The sequence below is a fragment of the Oncorhynchus mykiss genome, chromosome Y (genome assembly GCF_013265735.2).
Source record: "Oncorhynchus mykiss isolate Arlee chromosome Y, USDA_OmykA_1.1, whole genome shotgun sequence".
NCBI classification, from domain to species: Eukaryota; Metazoa; Chordata; class Actinopteri; order Salmoniformes; family Salmonidae; genus Oncorhynchus; species Oncorhynchus mykiss.
The window spans coordinates 24,626,165-24,650,261 of record NC_048593.1 but is presented as its reverse complement, the minus strand read 5'-3'; the positions used below and the strand labels follow the sequence as shown (position 1 = coordinate 24,650,261).

The window sequence follows — 24,097 nt, the reverse complement described above, 5'->3', positions numbered from 1 at the left end:
TGACTCAAATGACTATACTGTGACTGTACTGCATGCACCGCTGAAGGAATATTACCAGAAATGTATCCACAGCATGACAACTAAGCAGTCGGATTGTACCAGCGGGGCTTGGATAAGGGGGGGCACTAAGGAGAGCTGTGGCCTTGCTGGACCCAGAGCTTTTACATAAGCCAGCCTTTATGTTACCAAATGAAGTAATGCAACCAGTGTCGATGCAACCACTCTCCGTAGCCTAGGAAACCATACATTGATTTTTCATAAAATAAACATTGTGTAAGGAGACCAGCTGGTGGGACTCACAGTTAAACATGCTTCTCATCAAATACAGTCGCTGAATTGAGCAACCATCGGGTCATTTTTCAGGACCAGATAAACAAAACACAAGTATTGAATCAGGGCTTGCAAAACATATTTAATATTCCATTTGATTATTATTCTATCAAACATACATATTTCATCCAGCCTGTGATCTGGGAGCCAAGCCGAGAGAAGTCCTAAAAAATGTCCTATGAAACTGCCCAGAAATGCCTGGAACATTCAAACATACAAAGGCTTATGCATTTTCTCCCAGCCTAGCCATGGAGCCAGCAGGAGAAAAGAGGCTATCTATCCATCCTAGATTTCTTGGCTGTCGCATGGGCAAACAGAGCAGAAAAACTCACTGACGGACTGAGAATAATCACAAAGGACAGGTTTGAACGGATTCCATTTGATTTGAACAATTCAAATGGAACTGTGGGTTTGGGACTGACTGCCTAGCCGCTGAGCACAAAAGCCAATTCTCTTCTGCGTTTGTAGTAATGTCATTTATTTCAGCTCCTCCGAGTCTGTTTTCTGTTGCCAGTCGATGTGAACTCAGAGTTCCCTGGCACTCAATACATACAAGGAATAAGCCGTATTGGTGAATCCTGTTTCTTCTTCTCACACGTGTTGAGAAATCATTGTGGACCAGTGGGTCAAGGCAACGATAAGAAGAGAAAATCAAGACCTTGTAACAAGTCTACATCTGTGAACATATTCCCTATTCCAGACAGAGGGTTTTGTCAGTGCTTTGCTGCTCTCTCATCACCATGAGAGAGCAGCAAGGACCATAAGATGCTAACACACTTCATAAGCTCTATGAGAATATCTGTGAGGAAGAAGGTGACAACCACCCAAAATAACAGATCAACAGGCTGATCTCCGTTATTGTTCTTTGGGGGACCGTTTCCCGTCTTACTGCAGAGCTGCTGGTTCTCGGTCTTGGTGCTGTGATGATGGGCCTCCCAGCCTACTAAGGGCCGGGTCTTGCCATTCAACCAGAGGGATGATGGATGACAACCAGTTCCACTGGTGCAGATAACACTGTGGGAGAGGCTGCGCTGAGTCACGTAACCATCTGTCAGCGGCCCATTCATCAACACTTGGGGCGGGGGTGGGAGGGGTGCACAAGACTGTTTATCACAGAGATTGTATCATGGGCACTTTTGAAAAGGGACTTCATAGATGTCTAGGACATGTACATTTCCTTACATTTTCATAATTTATAACGGCATACTTAATGCTATAAATGTTACGGAGCATATTCATGTTCTGGGCTTCAAAGAAAAGTCAACATGCAGGAGTTGACTTTGGGGAGGGAGCCTGCCTGCCTCAAATCTATGTCTGGTATTTGCATTATGTTACAGCATTAGTATGTCTCTCAAACACACAAGTCCCTGACATACCATTGATAGTATTGCATAGATACTGAAAAACGTTCCTATCCCTGCTTCATATTAAAACTCGTATTGCGTGATTTTATGTTAAAAGAAAACACATTTGATGTCAGTACAATGCATTCTCCTTTAATCTATGGCTGAAATTGTAACACAGTTGCCAAATCTTTCTTTTTTTTCTCACATGTCAGGCTCCATTCTTGATATGGCAGAGGTGAAAAAGCGCTAACTAAATCTGGACTGAGTGCAGCAGTAACACAACCTTCAGCCATGGGGCCTGCCAGGCTTGCAAGCAGTGTCCCACCACACAGCTCCTGGAGACCAAGGGATTGGTGATAGACACCCAACATGTGTTTTCCATAGCTATCCTTAAAAAGTGGAATGCCAATTAGAGTAGTATTCTCACTGACCTTTTTCCACTGGAGCATCATTCAGAAGATAGAGGAAGATAGAGGAAGATATAGTCAGAGACAGAAAAGGATACAGAGAGGGATGCTGCCATACTTGCGGCATGCTAACACACAATGGCTTCCATTCTGTGTAAACTCCTCATTCACAAACATGTCCAATTGATTTATGGACCCGGCAACAAACTGACAGATAGTGTTTTGTTATGTAAAGGTTATGCTGGATATGAATGCTCAAGTATGGAGAGGAAATCTCTCAAACTATTTACCATGATGACCATTGATGAAGACACATGATTGAAAGCAATAAATTAACAGGCGCTTATCAACACATCAAATGTGTTGATACAAAAACACATTCATTGCTGTTTATTTATTGAAAGGTATCTAAAGTTGTGAAATATAATAGCAGTTCTGCTTGCATGTTCAGGTGTTTAAATGTATTTGAAATAGTATTTGTTTTTTTATGAGGAGCTGTATGTAAAAAAACGTTTTAGCTCTTCAAATGATATTTGTCCAGGGATTTTAGTAAAGTGGTAGTCTCGGGGAAAGCCCAGAAGACTACACATACTGTATAGTCTCTATATACAGTAATGCCATGTGAGGGGGACACATTCCGGAGCCCTTGAATGACCCAGACATCTATACATGAGAAGGAGAGAGAGAAAGAGAGAGAGTTGCCACAAGAAAAGGGCAACCAGTGAAAAACAAACACCATTGTGCATTTTGGTACTATTTCCACATCGTTACAACACAGTATATAGACATAATATGACATTTGAAATGTCTTTATTCTGTTGGAACTTGTGAGTGTAATTGTGAGTGTAATATTTACTGTTTATATGTCCATTTATGTTGTCACTACTGTTTATCCATTTCACTTGCTTTGGCAATGTAAACGTATGTTTCCCATGCCAATAAAACCCCTTGAATTGAAACTGAATAGAATCGAGAGAGTGAGAGAGAATATACAGTTGAAGTCGGAAGTTTACATACACTTAGGTTGGAGTCATTAAAACTCGTTTTTCAACCACTCCACAAATTTCTTATTAACAAACTATAGTTTTGGCAAGTTGGTTAGGACATCTACTTTGTGCATGACACAAGTAATTTTTCCAACAAATGTTTACAGACAGATTATTTCACTAATAATTCACTGTATCTCAATTCCAGTGGGTCTGAAGTTCACAAACATGAAGTTGACTGTGCCTTTAATAAAAAGCTTGGAAAATTCCAGAAAATGATGTCATGGTTTCAGAAGCTTCTGATAGGCTAATTGACATCATTTGAGTCAATTGGAGGTGTACCTGTGGATGTATTTCAAGGCCTACCTTGAAACTCAGTGCCTCTTTACTTGACATCATGGGAAAATCAAAATAAATTAGCCAAGACCTCAGAAAAAGAATTGTAGACCTCCACAAGTCTGGTTCATCCTTGAGAGCAATTTCCAAACGCCTGAAGGTACCACGTTAATCTGTACAAACAATAGTACGCAAGTATAAACACCATGGGACCAGGCAGCCATCATACCGCTCAGGAAGGAGACACGTTCTGTCTCCCAGAGATGATCGCACTTTGGTGTGAAAAGTGCAAATCAATCCCAGAACAACAAGATGAAGATGCTGGAGGAAACAGGTACAAAAGTATCTATATCCACAGTAAAACAAGTCCTATATCGACATAACCTGAAAGGCCACTCAGCAAGGAAGAAGCCACTGCTCCAAAACCACCAGAAAAAAGCCAGACTACGGTTTGCAACTGCACACGGGGACAAAGATTGTACTTGTTGGAGAAATGTCCTCTGGTCTGATGAAACAAAAATAGAACTGTTTGGCCATAATGACCATCGTTATGTTTAGAGGAAAAAGGGTGAGGCTTGCAAGCCGAAGAACACCATCCCAACCGTGAAGCACGGGCGGGGGTGGCAGCATCATGTTGTGGGGGTGCTTTGCTGCAGGAGGGACTGGTGCACTTCACAAAATAGATGGCATGGAAAATTATGTGGCTATATTGTAGCAACATCTCAAGACAACAGTCAGGAAGTTAAAGCTTGGTGGCAAATGGGTCTTCCAAATGGACAATGACCCCAAGTATACTTCCAAAATTGTGGCAAAATGGCTTAAGGACAACACAGTCAAGGTATTGGAGTGGCCACCACAAAGCCCTGACCTCAGTCCTATAGAAAATGTGTGGACAGAACTGAAAAAGCGTGTGCGAGCAAGGAGGTCTACAAACCTGTGTCACGACTTCTGCCAAAGTCGTTGCCTCTCCTTTTTCGCGCGGTGCACCGGTCTTCTAGCCATCATTGATCCATTTTTCATTTTCCATTGGTTTTGTCTTGTCTTCCCACACACCTGTTTTCAATCCCATTCATTACCTGTTGTGTATTTAACCCTCTGTTTCCCCTCATGTCTTTGTCAGAGATTGTTTATTGTCAGTGTAGTGTTTTTTGTATAGGTGCGCGACGGGTCTTAGTACCCATATTTGTTTATAATTAATTTTTCTTATTAGTGGAATGGAGCATGTTACTTGGACATTTATTAAAAGACTCCATTTTACACTCCGTTTGACTCTCCTGCGCCTGACTTCCCTGCCACCTATACACATATTTCTGACAACCTGACTCAGTTGCACCAGCTCTGTCAGGACGAAAGTGCCAAAATTCACCCAACTTATTGTGGGAAGCTTGTGGAAGGCTACCCAAAACATTTGACCAAAGTTAAACAATTTAATGGCAATGCTACCAAATACTAATTGAGTGTATGTGCACTTCTTACCCCTGGGAATGTGATGAAAGAAATAAAACCTGAAATAAATCATTCTCTCTACTATTATTCTGACATTTCACATTCTTAAAATAAAGTGGTGATCCTAACTGACCTAAGACAGGGCATTTTTACAAGGATTAAATGTCAGGAATTGTGAAAAACTGAGTTTAAATGTATTTGGCTAAGGTGTATGTAAACTTCAGACTTCAACTGTATATATAGAGATAGATAGAGAGAGTAAAAGACAGAGAGAGAGAGAGAGAGACAGGAAAGATAGAGAAAACGATATATAGACAGAGAGAGAGAGAGAGCGATCGAGAGAGCAAGAGAGAGAAAGGGGGGGACTAGAGGGCATAAGAGAGTGTGTCTTCTCCATACCTAAGTCAAACATGGGGGAGAGTGTGTCGTGAGACGGACTTTTCCCCGGGGTCGACTCCCAGCAACACAGTATGAGAACCTATGAGGACATACGTGGTCTGTGGTAGATTGGTCTCCGTTGCTCTCCTCCAGTAGTTTTCCATAAAAATCACATAGAAAGGAAAGACGTGAACTACATTACAAATTCATGCTGGGAAAGAATTCTAATCAGTGGCAAGCTTCCTCTTAACATATTATTTAACTTCTTAGAGAAACAGATACTATATAATTATTACCTCTAAAAACACCACTTTATACCTGAATACCAGGTCTGGGACAGAGACAAAGAGGTTGTGTTCTGTGCACCCAAGTGCCAAAAGCAATATTTTGATATGGAAGATATACCTGTCTCCCCACTTGTCGTATGTAAAGCTAGCTTTCTACACAAGATAGGACTGGTCTGGAGTCAGTTGAGAGCAATGTGATTAATGTACCCACAGGCAGGCAGGCCTGATCCCAGCTAGCACACACTGACGAGCATAATTAAAAGGCTTCAACTGTAACTCTGCTCTAGCCTGTGGCCATGGCAGAGAGAGAAGTGAGAGGCTTGTATATGGGTTGTGACGCAAGCTTTGCACAATGAAAGAAACAACTGTGTGAGTGTTGAGGGGCATGAATTCACATGTGCTCCCTCGCTCTCTCACACACACACACACACATTATATCATACACACACAGGCGTACTCCCACGTACTGTACATTACTCAGAAACACACACGCTGTTGAACAAATAGGCGCACACACAGTCACGCTTCACTCTCACACACACCCCACTAGGCAAAAACGGGTTGAATCAATGTTGTTTCCACGTCATTTCAACATCAACAACAAAAAATGTGGAAAACTGATTGGATTTGCGAAAAGTAATCAATGTAAATGAATGTTGTCTTTTTTCACACTTTTAATCTATATCCAATGTCATGGTGAAATGTTTTGTTGATTTCACATTGAATTTAGGTTAGTTGACGTTTCAACCAAATGTAAATCAAAAATAGACGTTGAACTGATGTCTGTACCCAGTGGGACCTTACATTACTGCTTTACCTGTCACAGACAGAAAATCCATCACGCAGAATGCAATATTAAGATCAAATCTATAAAATCACTGCTGCATGTGAAGGCAATGTAAATAGAGGGAATATAGAACTGGAGGGTACTGAGCTGACCTAGCACAACACTGACTGAGAGTGGAAACTGTCCAGTGTGTGTACCACTACAAATAGTACCTCTACATATTAGAGTAATGGAGGTAGTTTGCAGGGGCTGTGGATGGTGAGCAGTACTCCTAGCATGCTGTGCCTCTATTATTAACCATCACTAGACAGGAAATCTGACAAATAACGAGGATGACAGCACAGAAAAGCCATTTCAAATCCCATTTTATTTTTACCTAGTCCACAAAACCCATTTTTGAAGTCGTATTTAGTTGTCAGTTGTGTGGCGCCACAGACTTGCTAATAAACAGGGAGAAAGTGGAGAGTGACTTGCAGGCGACACGCACGTTAAAGTGATTACCCATGAGCGGGCTGATAAGCGACCGTCCGCCCCCCGGAGTATTATGCCTTCACCGGGAATATAGCTTGAAGAGTTTGGAAGCTTGAAGAGTTTCCGACAATCACCATAATTTATAACAGACATTTCCATTGATACTTTCCCCACATGTCCATAAGATTTATATTATTGTTGCAAGTCTCCCAGGATCCTCTCTGCTCCTGTTGCTGCCAGGGGAGTAGCTGCCTATCAGCGCTCTCCTCTCTATGCCTCTAACATAAATAAATAAAACATTAATGAGGACTCACTTTCTCTCATCCCCCCTTCTCCCTTCTCTTTCACTCCCTACCTCCCTTTTCCCCCTCCTGCCTGCCCTCTCGCTCATATTAAACAGTCCTGCATCTTCCCACACGGGCAGAAAGCAGAAGCTGCAGGTCACCCATCTGTCATTAGGTTATCATCAGGTTGAGAGAAAACAGCTGACTACACTCTCACGCCTGCAGTAGCCTATTGATGATAACAGCTATACTATTCTCAATAGCCTGTCCCATGAAATGTCATCTCCATGTAGTCGTTGACAGGTATGGTAGAACAGTGGGTTCACTAAAGTGCCAGGTTAGGACGTCACTACACCATGTGCATGTGGTGAACGGATATTGAGTACGTAGGTCTTCATCCCATTTTGAAGGGGTGCCAAGTCTCTCTGCCTGCTCCTCCCACGTCTATGATGGAACGGGCCCTAAATGTCCCCCTGGGCAATCAATATGGCCAGTTATATTGACCAGGAGAGGTCATCACTCAAAGGTCACAAAGTAAATCATCTCAATATTCAACAAGTAACCTCCCAGCTCTGAACTTGCTGATATTGTAGCCCTTGCTACTGCCAGGCTCAACATTGCGGACAAGACTGCCATCTTGTGGATGAATCAGGGCTCTGGCTCTTAATCACTGACAGTGATGTGAAATGGGGTTCAATTATATGCAGAGTGGGATTGTATGTCACCAAAGATAATCCTTTATTTGCTTCTTAAAAAGGGTTGAGAATTTATAAGAGGGCCTGCTCACAAACTTTAAAGAGGTATAGGTCTCTTACCTGTGAGTTGCCCTGCCTCTATAGAAACCACAGGCGGCCAGTGGCACCTTAATTTGGGGAGGATGGGCTCATACTAATGGCCGGAACTGAATCCATGTGTTTGATACCATTCCATTTACTCTATTCCAGCCATTATTATGAGCCGTCCTCCCCTCAGCAGCCTCCTGTGATGGAAACACATCTGTCACACTTCCTCTACATCCCTTCAGTGCCACAAACACAAGAACATAAAGGTTAAGGTAAAAAACAAACCTTGTTCAATAGAGACATGATATGACACATAAGCCAATTTCATTGGAATGTATTTTTTAATTCATGTTGTAATATTATTATATTTTAAAAAAAATCTAATACAATTATGTAGAAAACTATGATAATTTGCATTATTTATTAAACATTTATAACTGAATGAAGTAGCCAATTATGGATATGGCAGTGTATTAGGAGGTGGTTAATCCCTCCAGGTCTGACATCAGAAATGGTCTTCTTCTTTCAGGGCCTGGGATGTTGGGATGCTGCAGGGCCTGCAAAAACATATATCAATTATATCAATTCAAGCAGATTAATTAAGTGGAGATCATTTGTGCTCTCCTATGTGCCAGCTGCTGCGATTAAGAAGATTGAGTTAGATCTATTTATGTTTAATTGAACACTATTTGAATTCAGATCTTATATGTGTGCAATTGTCAGTGGATTATTTTGTTTGAAATCATTTGTGATGATTGTGTATTTTATATTGCCCATCGTTACCTGTAGGGAAATGGATTGATCCAGCAACAGTGTTACCAGTCATTATGGGAGAAAAGACAAAGCCCCCATTCTGAGCTGAGATTGTGATGGGTTGGACAGCAGAAGATCCCCTCCCTGCACCTGCTTCCCCAACTTGGCCTGGACCTCCTGCTAGAGCTAGAGCTAGAGAGAGAGAGAGAGAGAGAGAGAGAGAGAGAGAGAGAGAGAGAGAGAGAGAGAGAGAGAGAGAGAGAGAGAGAGAGAGAGAGAGAGAGAGAGAGAGAGAGAGAGAGAGAGAGAGAGAGAGAGAGAGAGAGAGAGAGAGAGAGAGAGAGAGAGAGAGAGAGAGAGAGAGAGGGAGAGAGAGAGAGAGAGAGAGAGAGAGGAAATAGACAATAACATTTAACTGCATTTCTCCATCATAATGGCTTACATTGTTCTACCAGAACAGAAGTGCAGTTTGAGAATCAGATCCAATGGATAAGCCCTTCCTATCATAATGTACAGCTTTGAACCTGTTTTTAGACAGGGAATACATATATCTTCAAACCTGATGTATTACCTGTGTACTCATCATTTAACTCCATGGCAAGATTTACTTGTCTAATCTCCTTCAGAATCGCCAGTGTGATCTTCACAGCATCCTTTGCCGTGTACGTTTCCACCATTTTATCCACAGTGTCCTCCCTGTCAGCAAACTCCAACTCTGCCTTTGGGATAGAGCAGAGGCCATCCAACACATCACCCTTTATCAGGTGCCACTGAAAAGTCTTCAGATCAGATTTGCCCAGCTTCTTCAGAGTTTCCAGCAGCAGACCCGATTCTGAACGAGGCGCCATTGTAGGTCAATCACTAGACACAGAATATTAGAATAGGTGAGAAAAACGTGTAATTGTTCCTGTATTCCAGACAGTGTGGTATAAATAGTACTATTGTAACTACTCAGTGTTACACTGTACTTACTCTGTGGACCTTTGTAAAAGAGGGTTAAGGTTAAGGTTTGGGGCTGAGGTTAGGGTTAGGGTTAGGGTTAGGGTTAGGGTTACTCTTGTAAGTACATTGTAACTTATTGCAGAAAAGGAAATGATCAATGAATACAGACGGGGATACAGCATTTACAGTTTGAGACACTTATCAAGCAGAAAGAAAATCTGATTTGCTCTACAAATAATATATCTTACTGATTATGACCAACAACTAGAGAGACGGTATAGCATTTGTCTCTACAGATTACATTGTGGGTCAGGACATTGTGTAACTGCTCTATTTTGGGCTGGCTATTCGAGCTCCAGTCCACAATGTTGTTTAGAATGTAAATGGGTGATTCTGCAACTTCGGGCACTTTGGCCCTGCAAGCATTCTGATATGAAAGCTTATTGAAACACCATTTTACCAGTATTATAATCGTCTTTGATTTGTCTAGAAATAATATCTGATAATGGCTGCAATTGTCCTATTCAGGGAATGTATATATTTTTATCATTTTTCTCAGACAGCCATAGACAAATATCATTTACATCACGTCATTAAACATCAATTTTAGTTGAAAATGAAATGTAATACAATTCATTTCTTATATGTTTGTACATTAACTTGTATTTGAATATTATTTTAAGTGATTTTTAAGGTTTTCCTATATTAATAAATCAACACGACGCCTGAATGTATAAACTTGCCTTTGTGACAGCAGAAAACATTCATTTATCATGAAAAATATTATATTTCCACCCAACCTTTTTGTGAGATTATGATAACAACCATATGATTCCCCTTTCTAAAACAAACCAATCAATGTAAATTATACATAATATACTAATTAACCTAAAAAAAAATGGGTGGGGTGGAAATTACATCTGTGTGAAAAAAACACATGAAAATGTGTTTTTATTGCAAATATTTTGAACAACAACCATTGTTCAACATGTAATCAATTTAAGACAAAGTAAGATTCCAAAAGTAGCCAATGGGCAGAGATCAAGGAAGTAGGCCAGTGTTTTTGAGAGATGGGCGCAGATAGCAGAGGGGTCATAGAAGAGCTCAGTGAGCAAAGTGAAACTGTATCATTTGTGGTACATCCAACACAGGTGTGGAGGGTCAACTGTTTGTGACAATCACCAAAGTGTGCTGCCTGGATTTCACTGGTGTATTTACACAGATTGTTCTCTGCAAAGTAAATATGCACTATGATCTCCTCTTTCCGCAGAAACTCTTTTAATTCTCTCATTTTGGAGTATTGGTGTCAAATGTTGTAGACGTGTTTCCCCAACTTCTCTTTCAATCCTTTGGAGAAAACCTCCAGTAGAATCTGCAGTGTGACACACACCTTTTCTTATACTGACAAATATACAGTGAACTTCTCCATGTTTCCCTCTTTATTTTTCCTCTCTCGCCTCAAGTTTTCCCCCCACTCAAACCATCATGTCTGGTCACCAGCATCAGAGTCAGATATTTCAGCTATTTTGTTTGGCAAAGGGAACGCTCTGTACATTCACTCTTTCTTCAGGTCCTCACAGCACAAAGACTCAATAAGGTTCTCATTGCTCCTGCAGCTGATCACTTTGTGATACTGGAGTTTGTCCACCAGGAACTGGGGGTTGGCGTGGGTTTTGCAGAGACATGTGTCCCTATCCTGGACTGTTGGATTGACAACCCAAAAATGACATTTTTTTGCAGAATTAAAAGTATGACATTTTAATATCTGAATATTCCCTCTTAAACTTTTGATAATAAAGGTTCTGAATTGTCAAGGAGCTCTTCTGCTTTTTTTGTTATTGTGTCCTCTTTCCCTGTTGTTGCTCTGCTGTTGTCATCACGTTCATAGAGTCTAGTGATTTTCTCTTCTGTGGCTGTGCTAACTCTGTTCCACTGCTTTTTCCTGTGGAGTATTGAAGACTTGTTGGCCTGTTTTCATTTGCCCTCATTGCTTTTACCTGAAAATCCAAATACTCTGTTTGCGGCTTTGACCAGGCCATACTTTCTCAGGATGTTGCCTCAGCATTTTTGACGCCATTTGTTTGTCCTTGGCACTGAGCATTTTTTGATACTTTTGCTTTAACTCTGCAATGATGGCATTTTGAAAGAATAAAATCCTCGTCACGTTCTTCAGAGTTCCCTTCATTTGCTGTTTTGTCTTTGGGGAATCTTGTCTCTCTATTTTCTTCATCAGTTGATCATACCTTTTTTGTATTTCTCAGCTTTCCTTAAAGTTTTATCAAGTTTGACATTTGTCAAAGATCTCTGTATGTTTTTGAGCGACCTCTTCCAAATCTCTCATTCCTGTTGCAGATGATGAGGAAGGGGTATCAGGGCGTGCATCTGGGGCAGGTGAGTTAGGGGCAGGTATGTGGCCTCGTGTTCTGGCTGCAAGTCATCTGGTGGCTGAGGTGGTGTGTTGCCTGATAGGTAGATCTCCATTGCAACTGTTCTCTTTAAAGTCTGTTTTGGTTGCATTTCCATTGTCTTCTCTTGTTTCGTTGTTCTGGCTTTGTAAGCTCAGAGATAGATTTCACTTCTCCCTTCTCTTTTTTCTTCCAGTATCTCTCCCTGTCTTTTTGCAGATGTTCCTGGTATCGTATAGGATCATTTTTTTCATTTTCTTTCTGTCTGTGACCTCTGTGCTTATGTGACATCTTCTAAAAACAAAGAAAATACAACTTAAGTTTGCAACTTGTGCACGCACACCTTGGAGCATTAGAATATAGCATTAGAATATCATGGATTTTTGTCATTTCCACCACGTTCTTTCATTTCCAACACAGGTAACTTTGTGATAAAAATGACTGTAATGGAAATTATGTTTCTACAAGTTTTGAAGAAAAATGACAGGCTGCTTAGCATGCCTTGGCTAGTATTACAGCTAGCATATAGTTTACACAAAAAAACATAAAATATATACATTTATTTTCTATTCTACAACAAATTAAAGAAATTATAGCCTGTTTGGAAATTACTGACAAATAAAAATATTCTCTACACAAGCAATATTTACCAAGATTTTACTTCAGCTTCTGTCACGCCCTGGTCTTAGTATTTTGTGTTTTCTTTATTATTTTCGTCAGGCCAGGGTGTGACATGGGTTATTTATGTGGTGTGTTTTGTCTTGGGGTTTTGTAGGTTATGGGATTGTGGTATAGTAGAGTTGTCTAGGTAAGTCTATGGTTGCCTAGAGTGGTTCTCAATCAGAGGCAGGTGTTTATCGTTGTCTCTGATTGGGAACCATATTTAGGCAGCCATATTCTTTGAGTGTTTCGTGGGTGATTGTTCCTGTCTCTGTTTGCACCAGATAGGGCTGTTTAGGTTTTTCAAGTTATGTTTATTGTATTGTATCGTCTTTATTAAACATGTATGAAGATAACCATGCTGCATTTTGGTCCTCCTCTCCTTTGACGGAAGAAAACCGTAACAGAATCCCCCACCACAACAGGACCAAGCGGCGTGGTGACAGGCAGCGGCAGCAGGAGCAGCGAAATCCTGATTTCTGGACATGGGAGGAAATCTTGGATGGTAAAGGACCCTGGGCTCAGCCAGGAGAATATCGCCGCCCCAAAGAAGAGCTGGAGGCGGCAAAGGCGGAGAGGCGCTGGTATGAGGAGGCAGCACGGCGACGCGGATGGAAGCCCGAGAGTCAGCCCCAAAAATGTATTGGGGGGGAGGCACACAGGGAGTATGGCGACGCCAGGTAGGAGACCTGCGCCAACTTCCTGTGCTTACCAGGGGGCTAGAGAGACCGGGCAGGCACCATGTTATGCTGTGGAGCGCACGGTGTCTCCAGTGCGGGTGCATAGCCCGGTGCGGTACATACCAGCTCCTCGTATCGGCTGGGCTAGAGTGGGCATCGAGCCAAGTGCCATGAAGCCGGCTCTACGCATCTGGTCTCCAGTGCGTCTCCTTGGGCCGGCTTACATGGCACCAGCCTTGCGCAAGGTGTCCCCGGTTCGCCTGCATAGCCCAGTGCGGGCTATTCCACCTCGCCGATCTGGCAGGGCGACCGGGAGCATTCAACCAGGTAAGGTTGGGCAGGCTCGGTGCTCAAGAACTCCGGTGCGCCTGCACGGTCCAGTCTATCCAGTACCACCTCCACGCACCAGCCCTCCAGTGGCAGCTCCCCGCACCAGGCTTCCTGTGCATGTCCTCGGCCAAGTACCACCAGTGCCAGCACCATGCATCAGGCCTACAGTGCGCCTCGCCTGTCCAGCGCTGCCAGAGCCTTCCTCCTCTACAGCGCTGCCGGAGTCTCCCGCCTGTTCAGCTCTGCCAGAGCCGCCAGTCAGCATGGAGCAGCCAGAGCCGCCAGTCAGCATGGAGCAGCCAGAGCCGCCAGTCAGCATGGAGCAGCCAGAGCCGCCAGTCAGCATGGAGCAGCCAGAGCCGCCAGTCAGCATGGAGCAGCCAGAGCCGCCAGTCAGCATGGAGCAGCCAGAGCCGCCAGTCAGCATGGAGCAGCCAGAGCCGCCAGTCAGCATGGAGCAGCCAGAGACGCCAGTCAGCATGGAGCAGCCAGAGACGCCAGTCAGCATGGAGCAGCCAGAGACGCCAGTCAGCCAGGATCTTCCAGAACCACCAGCCAGCCTGAGCTACCCCTCAGTCCCGAGCTACCCCTCAGTCCCGAGCTACCCCTCAGTCCCGAGCTACCCCTCAGTCCGGAGCTGCCCCTCAGTCCAGTGGGGCCCTTGATTAGGGTAACTAGGCCAAGGTTGGCGATGAGGGTCGCATATCTAAGGACGCGTATTAAGCGGACTAAGACTTTGTTGGAGTGGGATCCACGTCCCGCGCCGGAGCTGCCACCGTGGACAGAAGCCCACCCGGACCCTCCCCTATGGGTTTAGGTGTGCGGCCGGGAGTCCGCACCTTGGGGGGGGTTCTGTCACGCCCTGGTCTTAGTATTTTGTGTTTTCTTATTTTGGTCAGGCCAGGGTGTGACATTTATGTGGTGTGTTTTGTCTTAGTAGAGTTGTTTAGGTAAGTATAGTAGAGTTGTCTAGGTACGTCTATGGTTGCCTAGAGTGGTTCTCAATCAGAGGCAGGTGTTTATCGTTGTCTCTGATTGGGAACCATATTTAGGCAGCCATATTCTTTGAGTTTCGTGGGTGATTTGTTCCTGTCTCTGTGTTTGTTTGCACCAGATAGGGCTGTTTAGGTTTTTCACGTTACGTTTATTGTTTTGTATTGTATCGTCTTTATTAAAGATGTATGAAGATAACCACGCTACATTTTGGTCCTCTCCTTCGACACAAGAAAACCTTAACAGCTTCTGCACATCACATCTGGAACAACAACTGTCTGCTGCAGCCACATGCTTCAGTGTCACAACATGTTTCCATGGTAACTAAATAACATTCTCTTGAAAAATGGATATTAATGAGGAATTTGCCTTCAGTGGTGGAAATGACACCACTACCAAAGGACAGGTATATTTTGTGTAAAAACAATACAAAGGGCATACTCACAATGAATATTGATTTCATTTAATTGACTCTTTCTCTAGTAGTAATTATTCATGTTTTCTCATAGAAAAACATACACTCTTAAAAGTTGGGGTTCAACAAGGGTTCTTGGCACTGAAAATGCCCCCCAAACAGTTCTTCCAAGAACCCCATAATAGGTGGGGTTTATCGAGGAACCTCCTTAGTTGGTGGGGGTTCTTCCAGGAACCTAACTGCCCAACTGAAACACTTGGATTTGAATTTGAAAGGACAGCAGGTAAGGCACTTAACTGAAATGTAAAGATCTCCTCAATTTAAGGTAAGATTTGTCCCTTATATGAACTCAATGTATATTGTTTTATGATGATACCATCTATCTTTTCATTTTTTTTTTTTTAAATGGACACAATTCAATGGATATCAACCAACAAAGAGATGAGACTATGTGGGCTATAAGAATATGTTGAAGGCTGGCTGTATTGGGTGCAGATGACTGAACTGCTCACTTTTGTGTCTGTGTCTGCAGGTATACAGACAGGGAGGCATACAAAGATATGGCAATTGGTATTGGTGTGTTTTACAGATCACATGTACCATCCTCCTCCCTTATCTCTTCAATGAATATCCCATAGGCCTCTACATTATCGACAAGGTATGTGTATGAAAGTTATGAATACTGTTGTGTGCATATTTTGTTAATCATCTGTATAATTAATATTTTTGGGATTCAGACTTCACCCTTCCTACACCTCTGCTCAATAAACAGGACACCTGTTAGATCACCATGCACTGCAAAATCATTCTGGCTATGGATACAGAGAACATCAACATCAACACGCCAGAGGATATACCCATTGGACTTGAGGCTCTGCTTGGAGTTTACGTATTTTTTTATATTCTGCTTTGCCACTAAAATCATAATAATCACTGAACTAAAATTGTGTGTTATTGTTGTTATTGTTGTTGTTGTTATGTGTCACGCCTGCTCCCGCTCGAGGGCACCAGCTGCAGCATTAATTGTCCTATGTCCTTATGTTACCCGGCGCTGTCGCTGTTCCTGCCCTGTTCTTTGTCCGTTCCAAATTAAATGTTGACTCCCCGTACCTGCTTCTCATCTCCAGCGTCAGTTTTCACAGTTGTGTATTATTTTTATTATTATGATATAAGGACATAGAAGTGCCCGTAGTTGCAGAATCACCCAAATATACATGTAAGGTAGCCTGCAAACCAGGTCTGTTTATGCTTAGGTTCCACTCCTTGTACTCCGTGTCATATGCCAAACATGTGGCATTACAAGGAATGGCAAGCATTGAAATGATAGCCCAGACTGATTCCCAGGCTACATGTAAGGCAGGTATCTTACAATGACAGTTGAAGATAAACTTATTTGAATAGAGGGGCATACTGTAGGTGCTTTTTATTTAAAATTACGAACTGATTACTAATTACTAATCATGGCGCATGGTTTACGCGCAGGAAAAATAATTTTGCGTGATTATAGACCATTCATAACGAATTCATATCGCACTCTAAGCAACACCGAACAAACATTTTAAGAATATCCCAAACATTCGTTGACGTCCTCAGAATGTGTAGACAACCTTTATCTGTCTGAAATGGTAACTTAGTCTTCCCATCAAAAGTTACAAACTTGTCTATATCATACAGAATACTATTTTCACTTTCGCTTTATGATGCTTATCACCTATAGAAAACAGGCACGTGCAAATATGAGCTCTGCTTACCTTCCGAAGTGGGCTTTTGGGTCCCCAAAAATGTTTGTTTTACATATATAGAAAATTAATTGTTGTTCGGAACCCACTGTCTGCCGCAAATCGTCGTGACGTCGTCAAATCGCCACCCCGTCAGTTGGTTGCCTCTGTTAATTTGCGCTGCAGGCTACAGACCTCGGGCGCATCCTGTTGCGCCCCCCTTTTTTTCTTTTTCTTTTTTTTTCTTTTTTTTTTATAATGTAGAATAGTCTGTTTACTTAGAAGTACACAAATAGACAATGATAACATATGCTAGGTGGAGCAACACATTCTCCCATAAAAAAAACAAAAGTCATCAAGAATATGAACTATTATAAAACTGTGAATATCTTTCCATAAAAGTGTATAAACATGTAGACATGTAGACAATGCCAAAATAAATGCACCTGTTGCGCCTTTTTCCCTCCGTGCACCCGATTAGACTGCGTCATCGGTCGAGTGTGTGTAGCTACTTATATATACTGAACAAAAAAAATATATACGGGACATGCAACATTTTCAAATATTTTACTAAGTTACAGTTCATATAAGGAAATCAGTCAATTGAAATAAGGTCCTAAATAGGTCCTAAATTCAGGGTTCCACCCACTGGGGAGCCAGGCCCAGCCAATCAGAATGAGTTCTTCTCCCACAAAAAGTGCTTTATTACAGACACCATACCCCCCTTCAGACGATACTGCGAGTGAAGAAGCAGGATGTGGAGGTCCTGAGCTGGCGTGGTTACACGTGGTCTGTGGTTTTGAGGCTGGTTGGATGTCCTGCTAAATGTTGTTGAGGGCAGCTCATGGTAGAAAACTGAACATTCAATTATCTGGCAACAGCTCTGGTGGACATTGCTGCAGCCTGCATGCCAATTGCATGCTCCCTCAGAACTTGAGATATCTGAAGCATTGTGTTGTGTGACAACACTGTAAAGAGGCATTTTATTGTCCCTAGCATAATCAATCAATCAAATGTATTTACAATGTCTTTTTACAATGTCTTTTCTGATGTCAATATGTTTAGGAGGCACTGTTTTCTGATGTCAATATGTTTAGGAGGCACTGTAACTAGCTTGCTAACCATTTGTGATGATGAGTGAGTGTGTTGTTACAGAAATCCGGTACATTCATTTGGTATTGTAATGAGACTGTACAGCCACCGAAACTCACACGTACAGGTAGTTTGTGATGGAGATTCTTCTGTACTTTTGTATGCTTTTTATCCAGTAGGCTTGAAACTAGAGCTCACGAGCCAAAAGTAGTCCCAGAAAAGTGAGTACTACATCAGTCACATATGTGCACCACATCATTGCTCTCGCTCGGGATATACTCTTTTCACAGCACTTTGATACAGCTACGGCCAGAAGTGATTTTCGTAGCAGGGTAAGACAGCATTTTTCGCTAACCGTAACCCTTTTCCTAACCTTAACCTCAGTCTCCTAATTTGCTATGTTAATTATCCAAACCTGCTGCTTAAGTTCCCTTAAGCTGCCACGAAAAAGCCACTTCCGGTCTTAGCTGTATCAAAGTGGCGCGAAAAGAATGTTCCTCCTCTCGCTCTGCTGTGTGTGGATCTTGCTAGCTGTCAATCAAATGGTGAGGGGCTGAAGCTCATTGGCTAGAACTCAAATTGCTAGGGGGCTGGCCCACGTGGAGGAAAATGAGCTACTCATTTACACATTCAGCCCAAAGCGGGATGTTACAAAAATAATTAGTAGTCACTAAAGTTATGGAGCATGTCTTTAATAGTATAAACAGTCCAGCATAAAGATTATTGTCCCCCAAGATGAAATCGGGGAGGGGACTGTGGATCTGTCTCTGTCTGTCCATCTGTTTGTATGTTACACGGAACCCAAACTGGCTGCGTGCGTGCGCCATCGTGCATACATTTATTTTGTCCCCTCACACCAAACGCGATCACAACACGCAGGTTAAAATATCAAAACAAACTCTGAACCAATTACATTAATTTGGGGACAGGCCAAAAAGCATTAAACATTTGCACTTGCTAGCTAATTTGTCCCATTTAGATAGCTTGCTGTTGCTAGCTAATTTGTCCTGGGATATAAACATTGAGATGTTATTTTACCTGAAATGCACAAGGTCCTCTACTCCGACAATTAATCCACCCATAAAACGGTCAACCGAATCGTTTCTGGTCATCTCTCCTCCTTCCAGGCATTTTCTTCTCTGGACTTTATATTGCGACTGTCAACTCTCATAAATTAGGTGCATTACCGCCACCGACCTCGTTCGTCTTTCAGTCACCCACGTGTATAACCAATGAGGAAACGGCCTGCTTCTAAAAACCAATGAGGAGATGGGAGAGGCAGTACTTGCAACGCGATCTGCATCAGAAATAGAACTGACTTCTATTTTAGCCCTTGGCAACGCAGACGCTCATTGGCGCGCGCGAGCAGTGTGGGTGCAATAATTGAATAATATAGATTTCAAAATGTATTTTGCAACACTCGCGCACGCGACGCAAGTGGTGTAGTCAGCCTGTTAGTCACACGCGGTATCTCAGACAGCACTGGGGGGCGCTGCATCATTTGTGGGCAACGACATGTTTACCGTTGCCTTGTTTCCCATTACATAATCAAGTTGTCATTTATTTGGGTGAACATACCCTTGCAAAAAAAATGTCAAATTTGCAGTTTCACATGTGAATATCACATTTTCAAATGTGAAACAGCTGTTTTCACATGTTGAACTTGAATTTCACACGTGAAACCATCTTTTCACATTTATTACATTTAGAGTTTGCATGTTAACACTACCTTTTCACATGCTATGAAACCACACACTTTTGCAGAGACATTGATATCACCGGCAACAATTGATATGTTGAAACAATGTGTGGGGAGGCAGAGGCACAGAAACTCACATTGATACCTTTGTCCGATAACTGTGAAACTAATAATTGATGCTATAGTTAGCAATCAAGAGGAAACTGACTGAACGACTTAAAAACTCCCCACCTTATGCTCTCCAAATGGATGTTAGCTGTGAGGGCCGAGATGCATTGACTTTTGTTCGCTACATGTTGGGGGATGTTATTCACAAGGACATGTTGTTCTCTCTCACAATTCCCAAGCATGAAACGGAAAAGGGGATGTTCAGCTTTATTGACGATAAACAGATTCCAAGGGATCAAATGGTGGACCTTTGCACAGATGGGGCTCCATCTATCACAGCACTGCGGGCAGGCCTCTGCACTCTAGTTATGAATGTGTCTCCCTCTGCCATATGGAGGCATTGCATGTTACATCCACTGAGCTAGAATGGATACACCGAGAGCATCTGGTGGCAAAAGAGCTGAGCCAGAATTCTGAGATATGCAGCAGGTAACTTTGATTGTAAACTACTTTGCGCACTCCTGTTTGCAAAACTATGTAGAGATATGGGATCAGAGCATGACAATGTTCTATTACATACCAAGGCTTGGTGGTTATCGAGGGGGAGTGTTGGAAAGATTTTTCAAATTGAGAGAGGAACTGTTGTCATTCACAATGGATTTAAAAAACAGACTTTGTTGACTTTCTGTGTAATGAAAAGAAAATGTGTCTCCTTAAGTAACAGACATACAGTATTTGGGATACCGAACGAACTGAACGCAAGCATGCAGGGGAAATATAAAAACACTCTACAGATGAGTGACTGAATCAGTTAAATCCGTTTGATTGTGATCCTGGCTGTCTCGGTTGACATGCTGGTAACTGAAATCGAACATCTGATTGAGCTGTCACACGACCGAAGCATTCATGAGTCACTATGCAGGAGTTTTGGTTTCTGACTCGAAGGGAATACTGGGCTGCCTCCCTCCAAGCATTAAAACTCATTGTACGCTGATTCAGTTTTCACGTCTGCATTAAAAACAAATATCGATCCAGGTTGGGTGTAACCGGAGAAATGAGGGGAGCACTATCAACCACACCCGCTGACTTTGAGAAGCTCTGACGTGACATGCATCCATCACACATCTCATAAGTGTTGGTGAGAAAAGACAAATTATGTCAGACCAATTTGCAATTGACTGTCATAGCCCCACATTAAAAGTATGTGATAGTGAGTTGAGAATACAATCAAAAATACTGTTTTTTTCACATGGTTGGGGTCACGAGAATTTTCAGATATCAAAATGGGATCGTGAGCCAAAAAGGTTTGGGAACCCTCGCCTTAGCTGCTACATCCATTTTTGGACTTGTAAATTAATGATATGTACCCATTAATTCTTGAAGAATATAACGTGTAAATGCCTCATAAGCTTAATTCAACTGTTATACCACATCAGAACCCAAAATATAAGCTTGTACTACTTCAATGTTTGTAACCAAAGTAAATGTAAACAACCAATCTATAGCCGAAAAACATAGATTAAACTATAATTTGTATATAATGGATGATCAGTCTTTGCATCCATAGCATAGTGTATGGATTTGATAGTAGTTGCATTTCTCAAGCCCCATCCTTCAGCTTTTTACTGAAAATGTAGCGAGGAAAACACTTTGTTAATGTTTTAGGCCTTTGTTCAATCAGATCGCTTTAGCTGACATTCACATATCAGTTGTTTTGCCTGATGTCTGATCTGGGACTGCATTAGAGCTGTCCAATCCAGAAGTGGCTTTGCTTTTAGCCAAATCCTTTTAGAGCAAGCCAAATAATGTCATGTTTTAAAAAGTTATCCTAGCTCAGGATTCACTGTTTGAATGTAAGATGCCAATCATAAAGCAGACATTTCCATTGGCTTCATGGAGTCACATGAACAGAAATCCCATGCAGCCTTGTTCACAAGTTCGAACACATGTGAGATGTAATCTACACTTTGATTAGTATAATATTAATCCTAATTATTTTGTTTGATGATTTTTCAATTTGAGTGTGATTATTTCTATATTGCCTGTACCTTCCCATTCAGAACTTCTAATGCAAGTTGTGGTGGGTGTGGCTTCCTGACAATGATCTCAAGAACAGTTGCTCACTGATTTGATGGCTCCAACGCAGCTCCACCTCCTACACAGTCAAAACTTCCGCTGTGTGGGTGTCTGCTGTCACCGGTTAATGCTTGATCTGATTGAATCTAGGCCTTAATTAAGGATGACTGATTTAAACACTTTTTATAATATTTAAATAATGTTTACATTTTTAACTTGAATAATTCTTACATACTGTTTTACTCACTTCTTATGTATATATTGTTTTATAATCAAGGCTCACACCTTTTCTATCCACATACTGTCCATATACTGTCCACATACTGTCCACATATTGTCCATATACTGTCCACATACTGTCCATATACTGTCCACATACTGTCCATATATTGTCCACATACTGTCCATATACTGTCCACATACTGTCCATATACTGTCCATATACTGTGACGTCAATAAGGGATCATAGCTTTCATCTGGAGTCACATAGTCAGTCTATGTCATGGAGAAAGCAGGTGTTCTTAATGTTTTATAAACTCAGTGTATGATGGTGTGGACAGTATATGGACTGTATATGGACAGTATGCGGACAGTATATGGACAGCTAAATCCACTTTAATCAGTGTAGATGAAAGGGAGGAGACAGGTTAAAGAAAGATTTTTAAGCCTTGAGACAATTGAAACATGGTTTGTGTATGTGTGCCATTCAGAGGTTGAATGGTACCATACCCCATTCCTTTGAATGGGTTATGGTACATCACCAAGCTTAGGACCCTGGGACTGAACACCTCCCTCTGCAACTGGATCCGGGACTTCCTGACGGGCCTCCCCCAGGTGGTGAAGGTTGGCAACAACACATCCACCACTCTGACCCTCAACGCTTAGTCCCCTCCTGTACTTCCTGTTCACCCATGCCTGTGTGGCCGCACACGACTACAGCACCATCATTAAGTTTGCTGACATCACAACAATGGTTGGCCTGATCACCGACGACAATGAGGCAGCCAATAGGGAGGAGGTCAGTGAGGTGGTGTGGTGCCAGGACAAAAACCTCTACCTGAATATCAGCAAGACAAAGGAGCGGATCGTGGACTACAGGAAATGGAGGGCCGAGCACACCCCCATCCACATCGACAGGACTGTAGTGGAGCAGGTCGAGAGCTTCATGTTCCTCATCACTAAGGAATTATCATGGTCCACACACCAACACAGTCGTGAAGCAGGCCCAACAAAGTCTCTTCGCACCTCAGGAGGCTGAAAAGATTCGGAATGGGCCCTCAGATCCTAAAAAAGTTCTACAGCTGCACCATTGACAGCATCTTGACTGGCTGCATCACCACTTGGTATGGCAACTGCTTGGCATTCGACTGCAAAGCGCTACATAGGGTGGTGCGTATACGACCCAATACATCACTGGGGCCGTGCTCTCTACCATACCAGGCGGTGTCAGAGGAAGTCATAGATTGTTCTCTCTGCTGCCGCAAGGCAAGCGGTACAGATAGGACCCTGAACAGCTTCTATCCCCAAGCCATAAGACTGCTAAATAGTTAGTTAAATAGTTAACCAATAGCTACCCGGACTGTCTGCATTGAACTCTTTTGACTCATCACATTCGCTGCTGCTACTGTTTAATATGTATCCTGTTGCCTAGTCACTGTATACCTACTGTATATGTACATATCTACCTCAATTACCTCGTACCCCTACATATCGACTCAGTACTGGTACCCCATATAGAGTATATCACAAAAGTGAGTACACCCCTCACATTTTTGTAAATATTTGAGTATATCTTTTCATGTGACAACACTGAAGAAATGACACTTTGCTACAATGTCAAGTAGTGAGTGTAACAGCTTGTATAACAGTGTAAATTTGCTGTCCCCTCAAAATAACTCAACACACAGCCATTAATGTCTAAACCGCTGGCAACAAAAGTGAGTACACCCCTAAGTGAAAATGTCCAAATTGGGCCCAAAGTGTCAATATTTTGTGTGGCCACCATCATTTTCCAGCACTGCCTTAACCTTCTTGGGCATGGGGATGCCCCACAGATGCTCAATAGGGTTTAGGTCTGGGTTTAGGTTTTAGGTCTGGAGACATGCTTGGCCAGTCCATCACCTTTACCCCAGCTTCTTTAGCAAGGCAGTGGTCGTCTTGGAGGTGTGTTTGGGGTTGTCATCGTGTTGGAATACTGCCCTGAGGCCCAGTCTCCGAAGGGAGGGGATCATGCTCTGCTTCAGTATGTCACAGTACATGTTGGCATTCACAGTTCCCTCAATGAACTGTAGCTCCCCAGTGCCGGCAGCACTCATGCAGCCCCAGACCATGACACTCCCACCACCATGCTTGACTGTAGGTAAGACACACTTGTCTTTGTACTCCT

The 24,097-nt window shown here is 42.5% G+C and overlaps 1 protein-coding gene across 3 annotated transcripts; it reads right to left on the bottom strand.

Annotated features, from left to right (window-relative positions):
- Positions 1–8,162: 8,162 nt before the first annotated feature.
- On the bottom strand, positions 8,163–16,961 carry si:ch211-114l13.9 (uncharacterized protein LOC796649 homolog). Of its 3 annotated transcripts, none has more exons than XM_036968147.1 (4): positions 16,770–16,961; positions 9,165–9,454; positions 8,624–8,791; positions 8,163–8,397 (listed from the first exon to the last, which is right to left on the bottom strand). In XM_036968147.1, exons 2-4 carry the CDS (start codon positions 9,439–9,441, stop codon positions 8,366–8,368), a joined length of 477 nt encoding a protein of 158 aa, XP_036824042.1. In that variant the 5' UTR covers positions 9,442–9,454; positions 16,770–16,961; the 3' UTR covers positions 8,163–8,365. The 3 variants fall into 3 exon arrangements, with proteins under 3 accessions (XP_036824042.1, XP_036824043.1, XP_036824045.1); XM_036968148.1 differs by having other exon boundaries at positions 8,624–8,785; XM_036968150.1 differs by having other exon boundaries at positions 8,624–8,779.
- Positions 16,962–24,097: the final 7,136 nt, after the last annotated feature.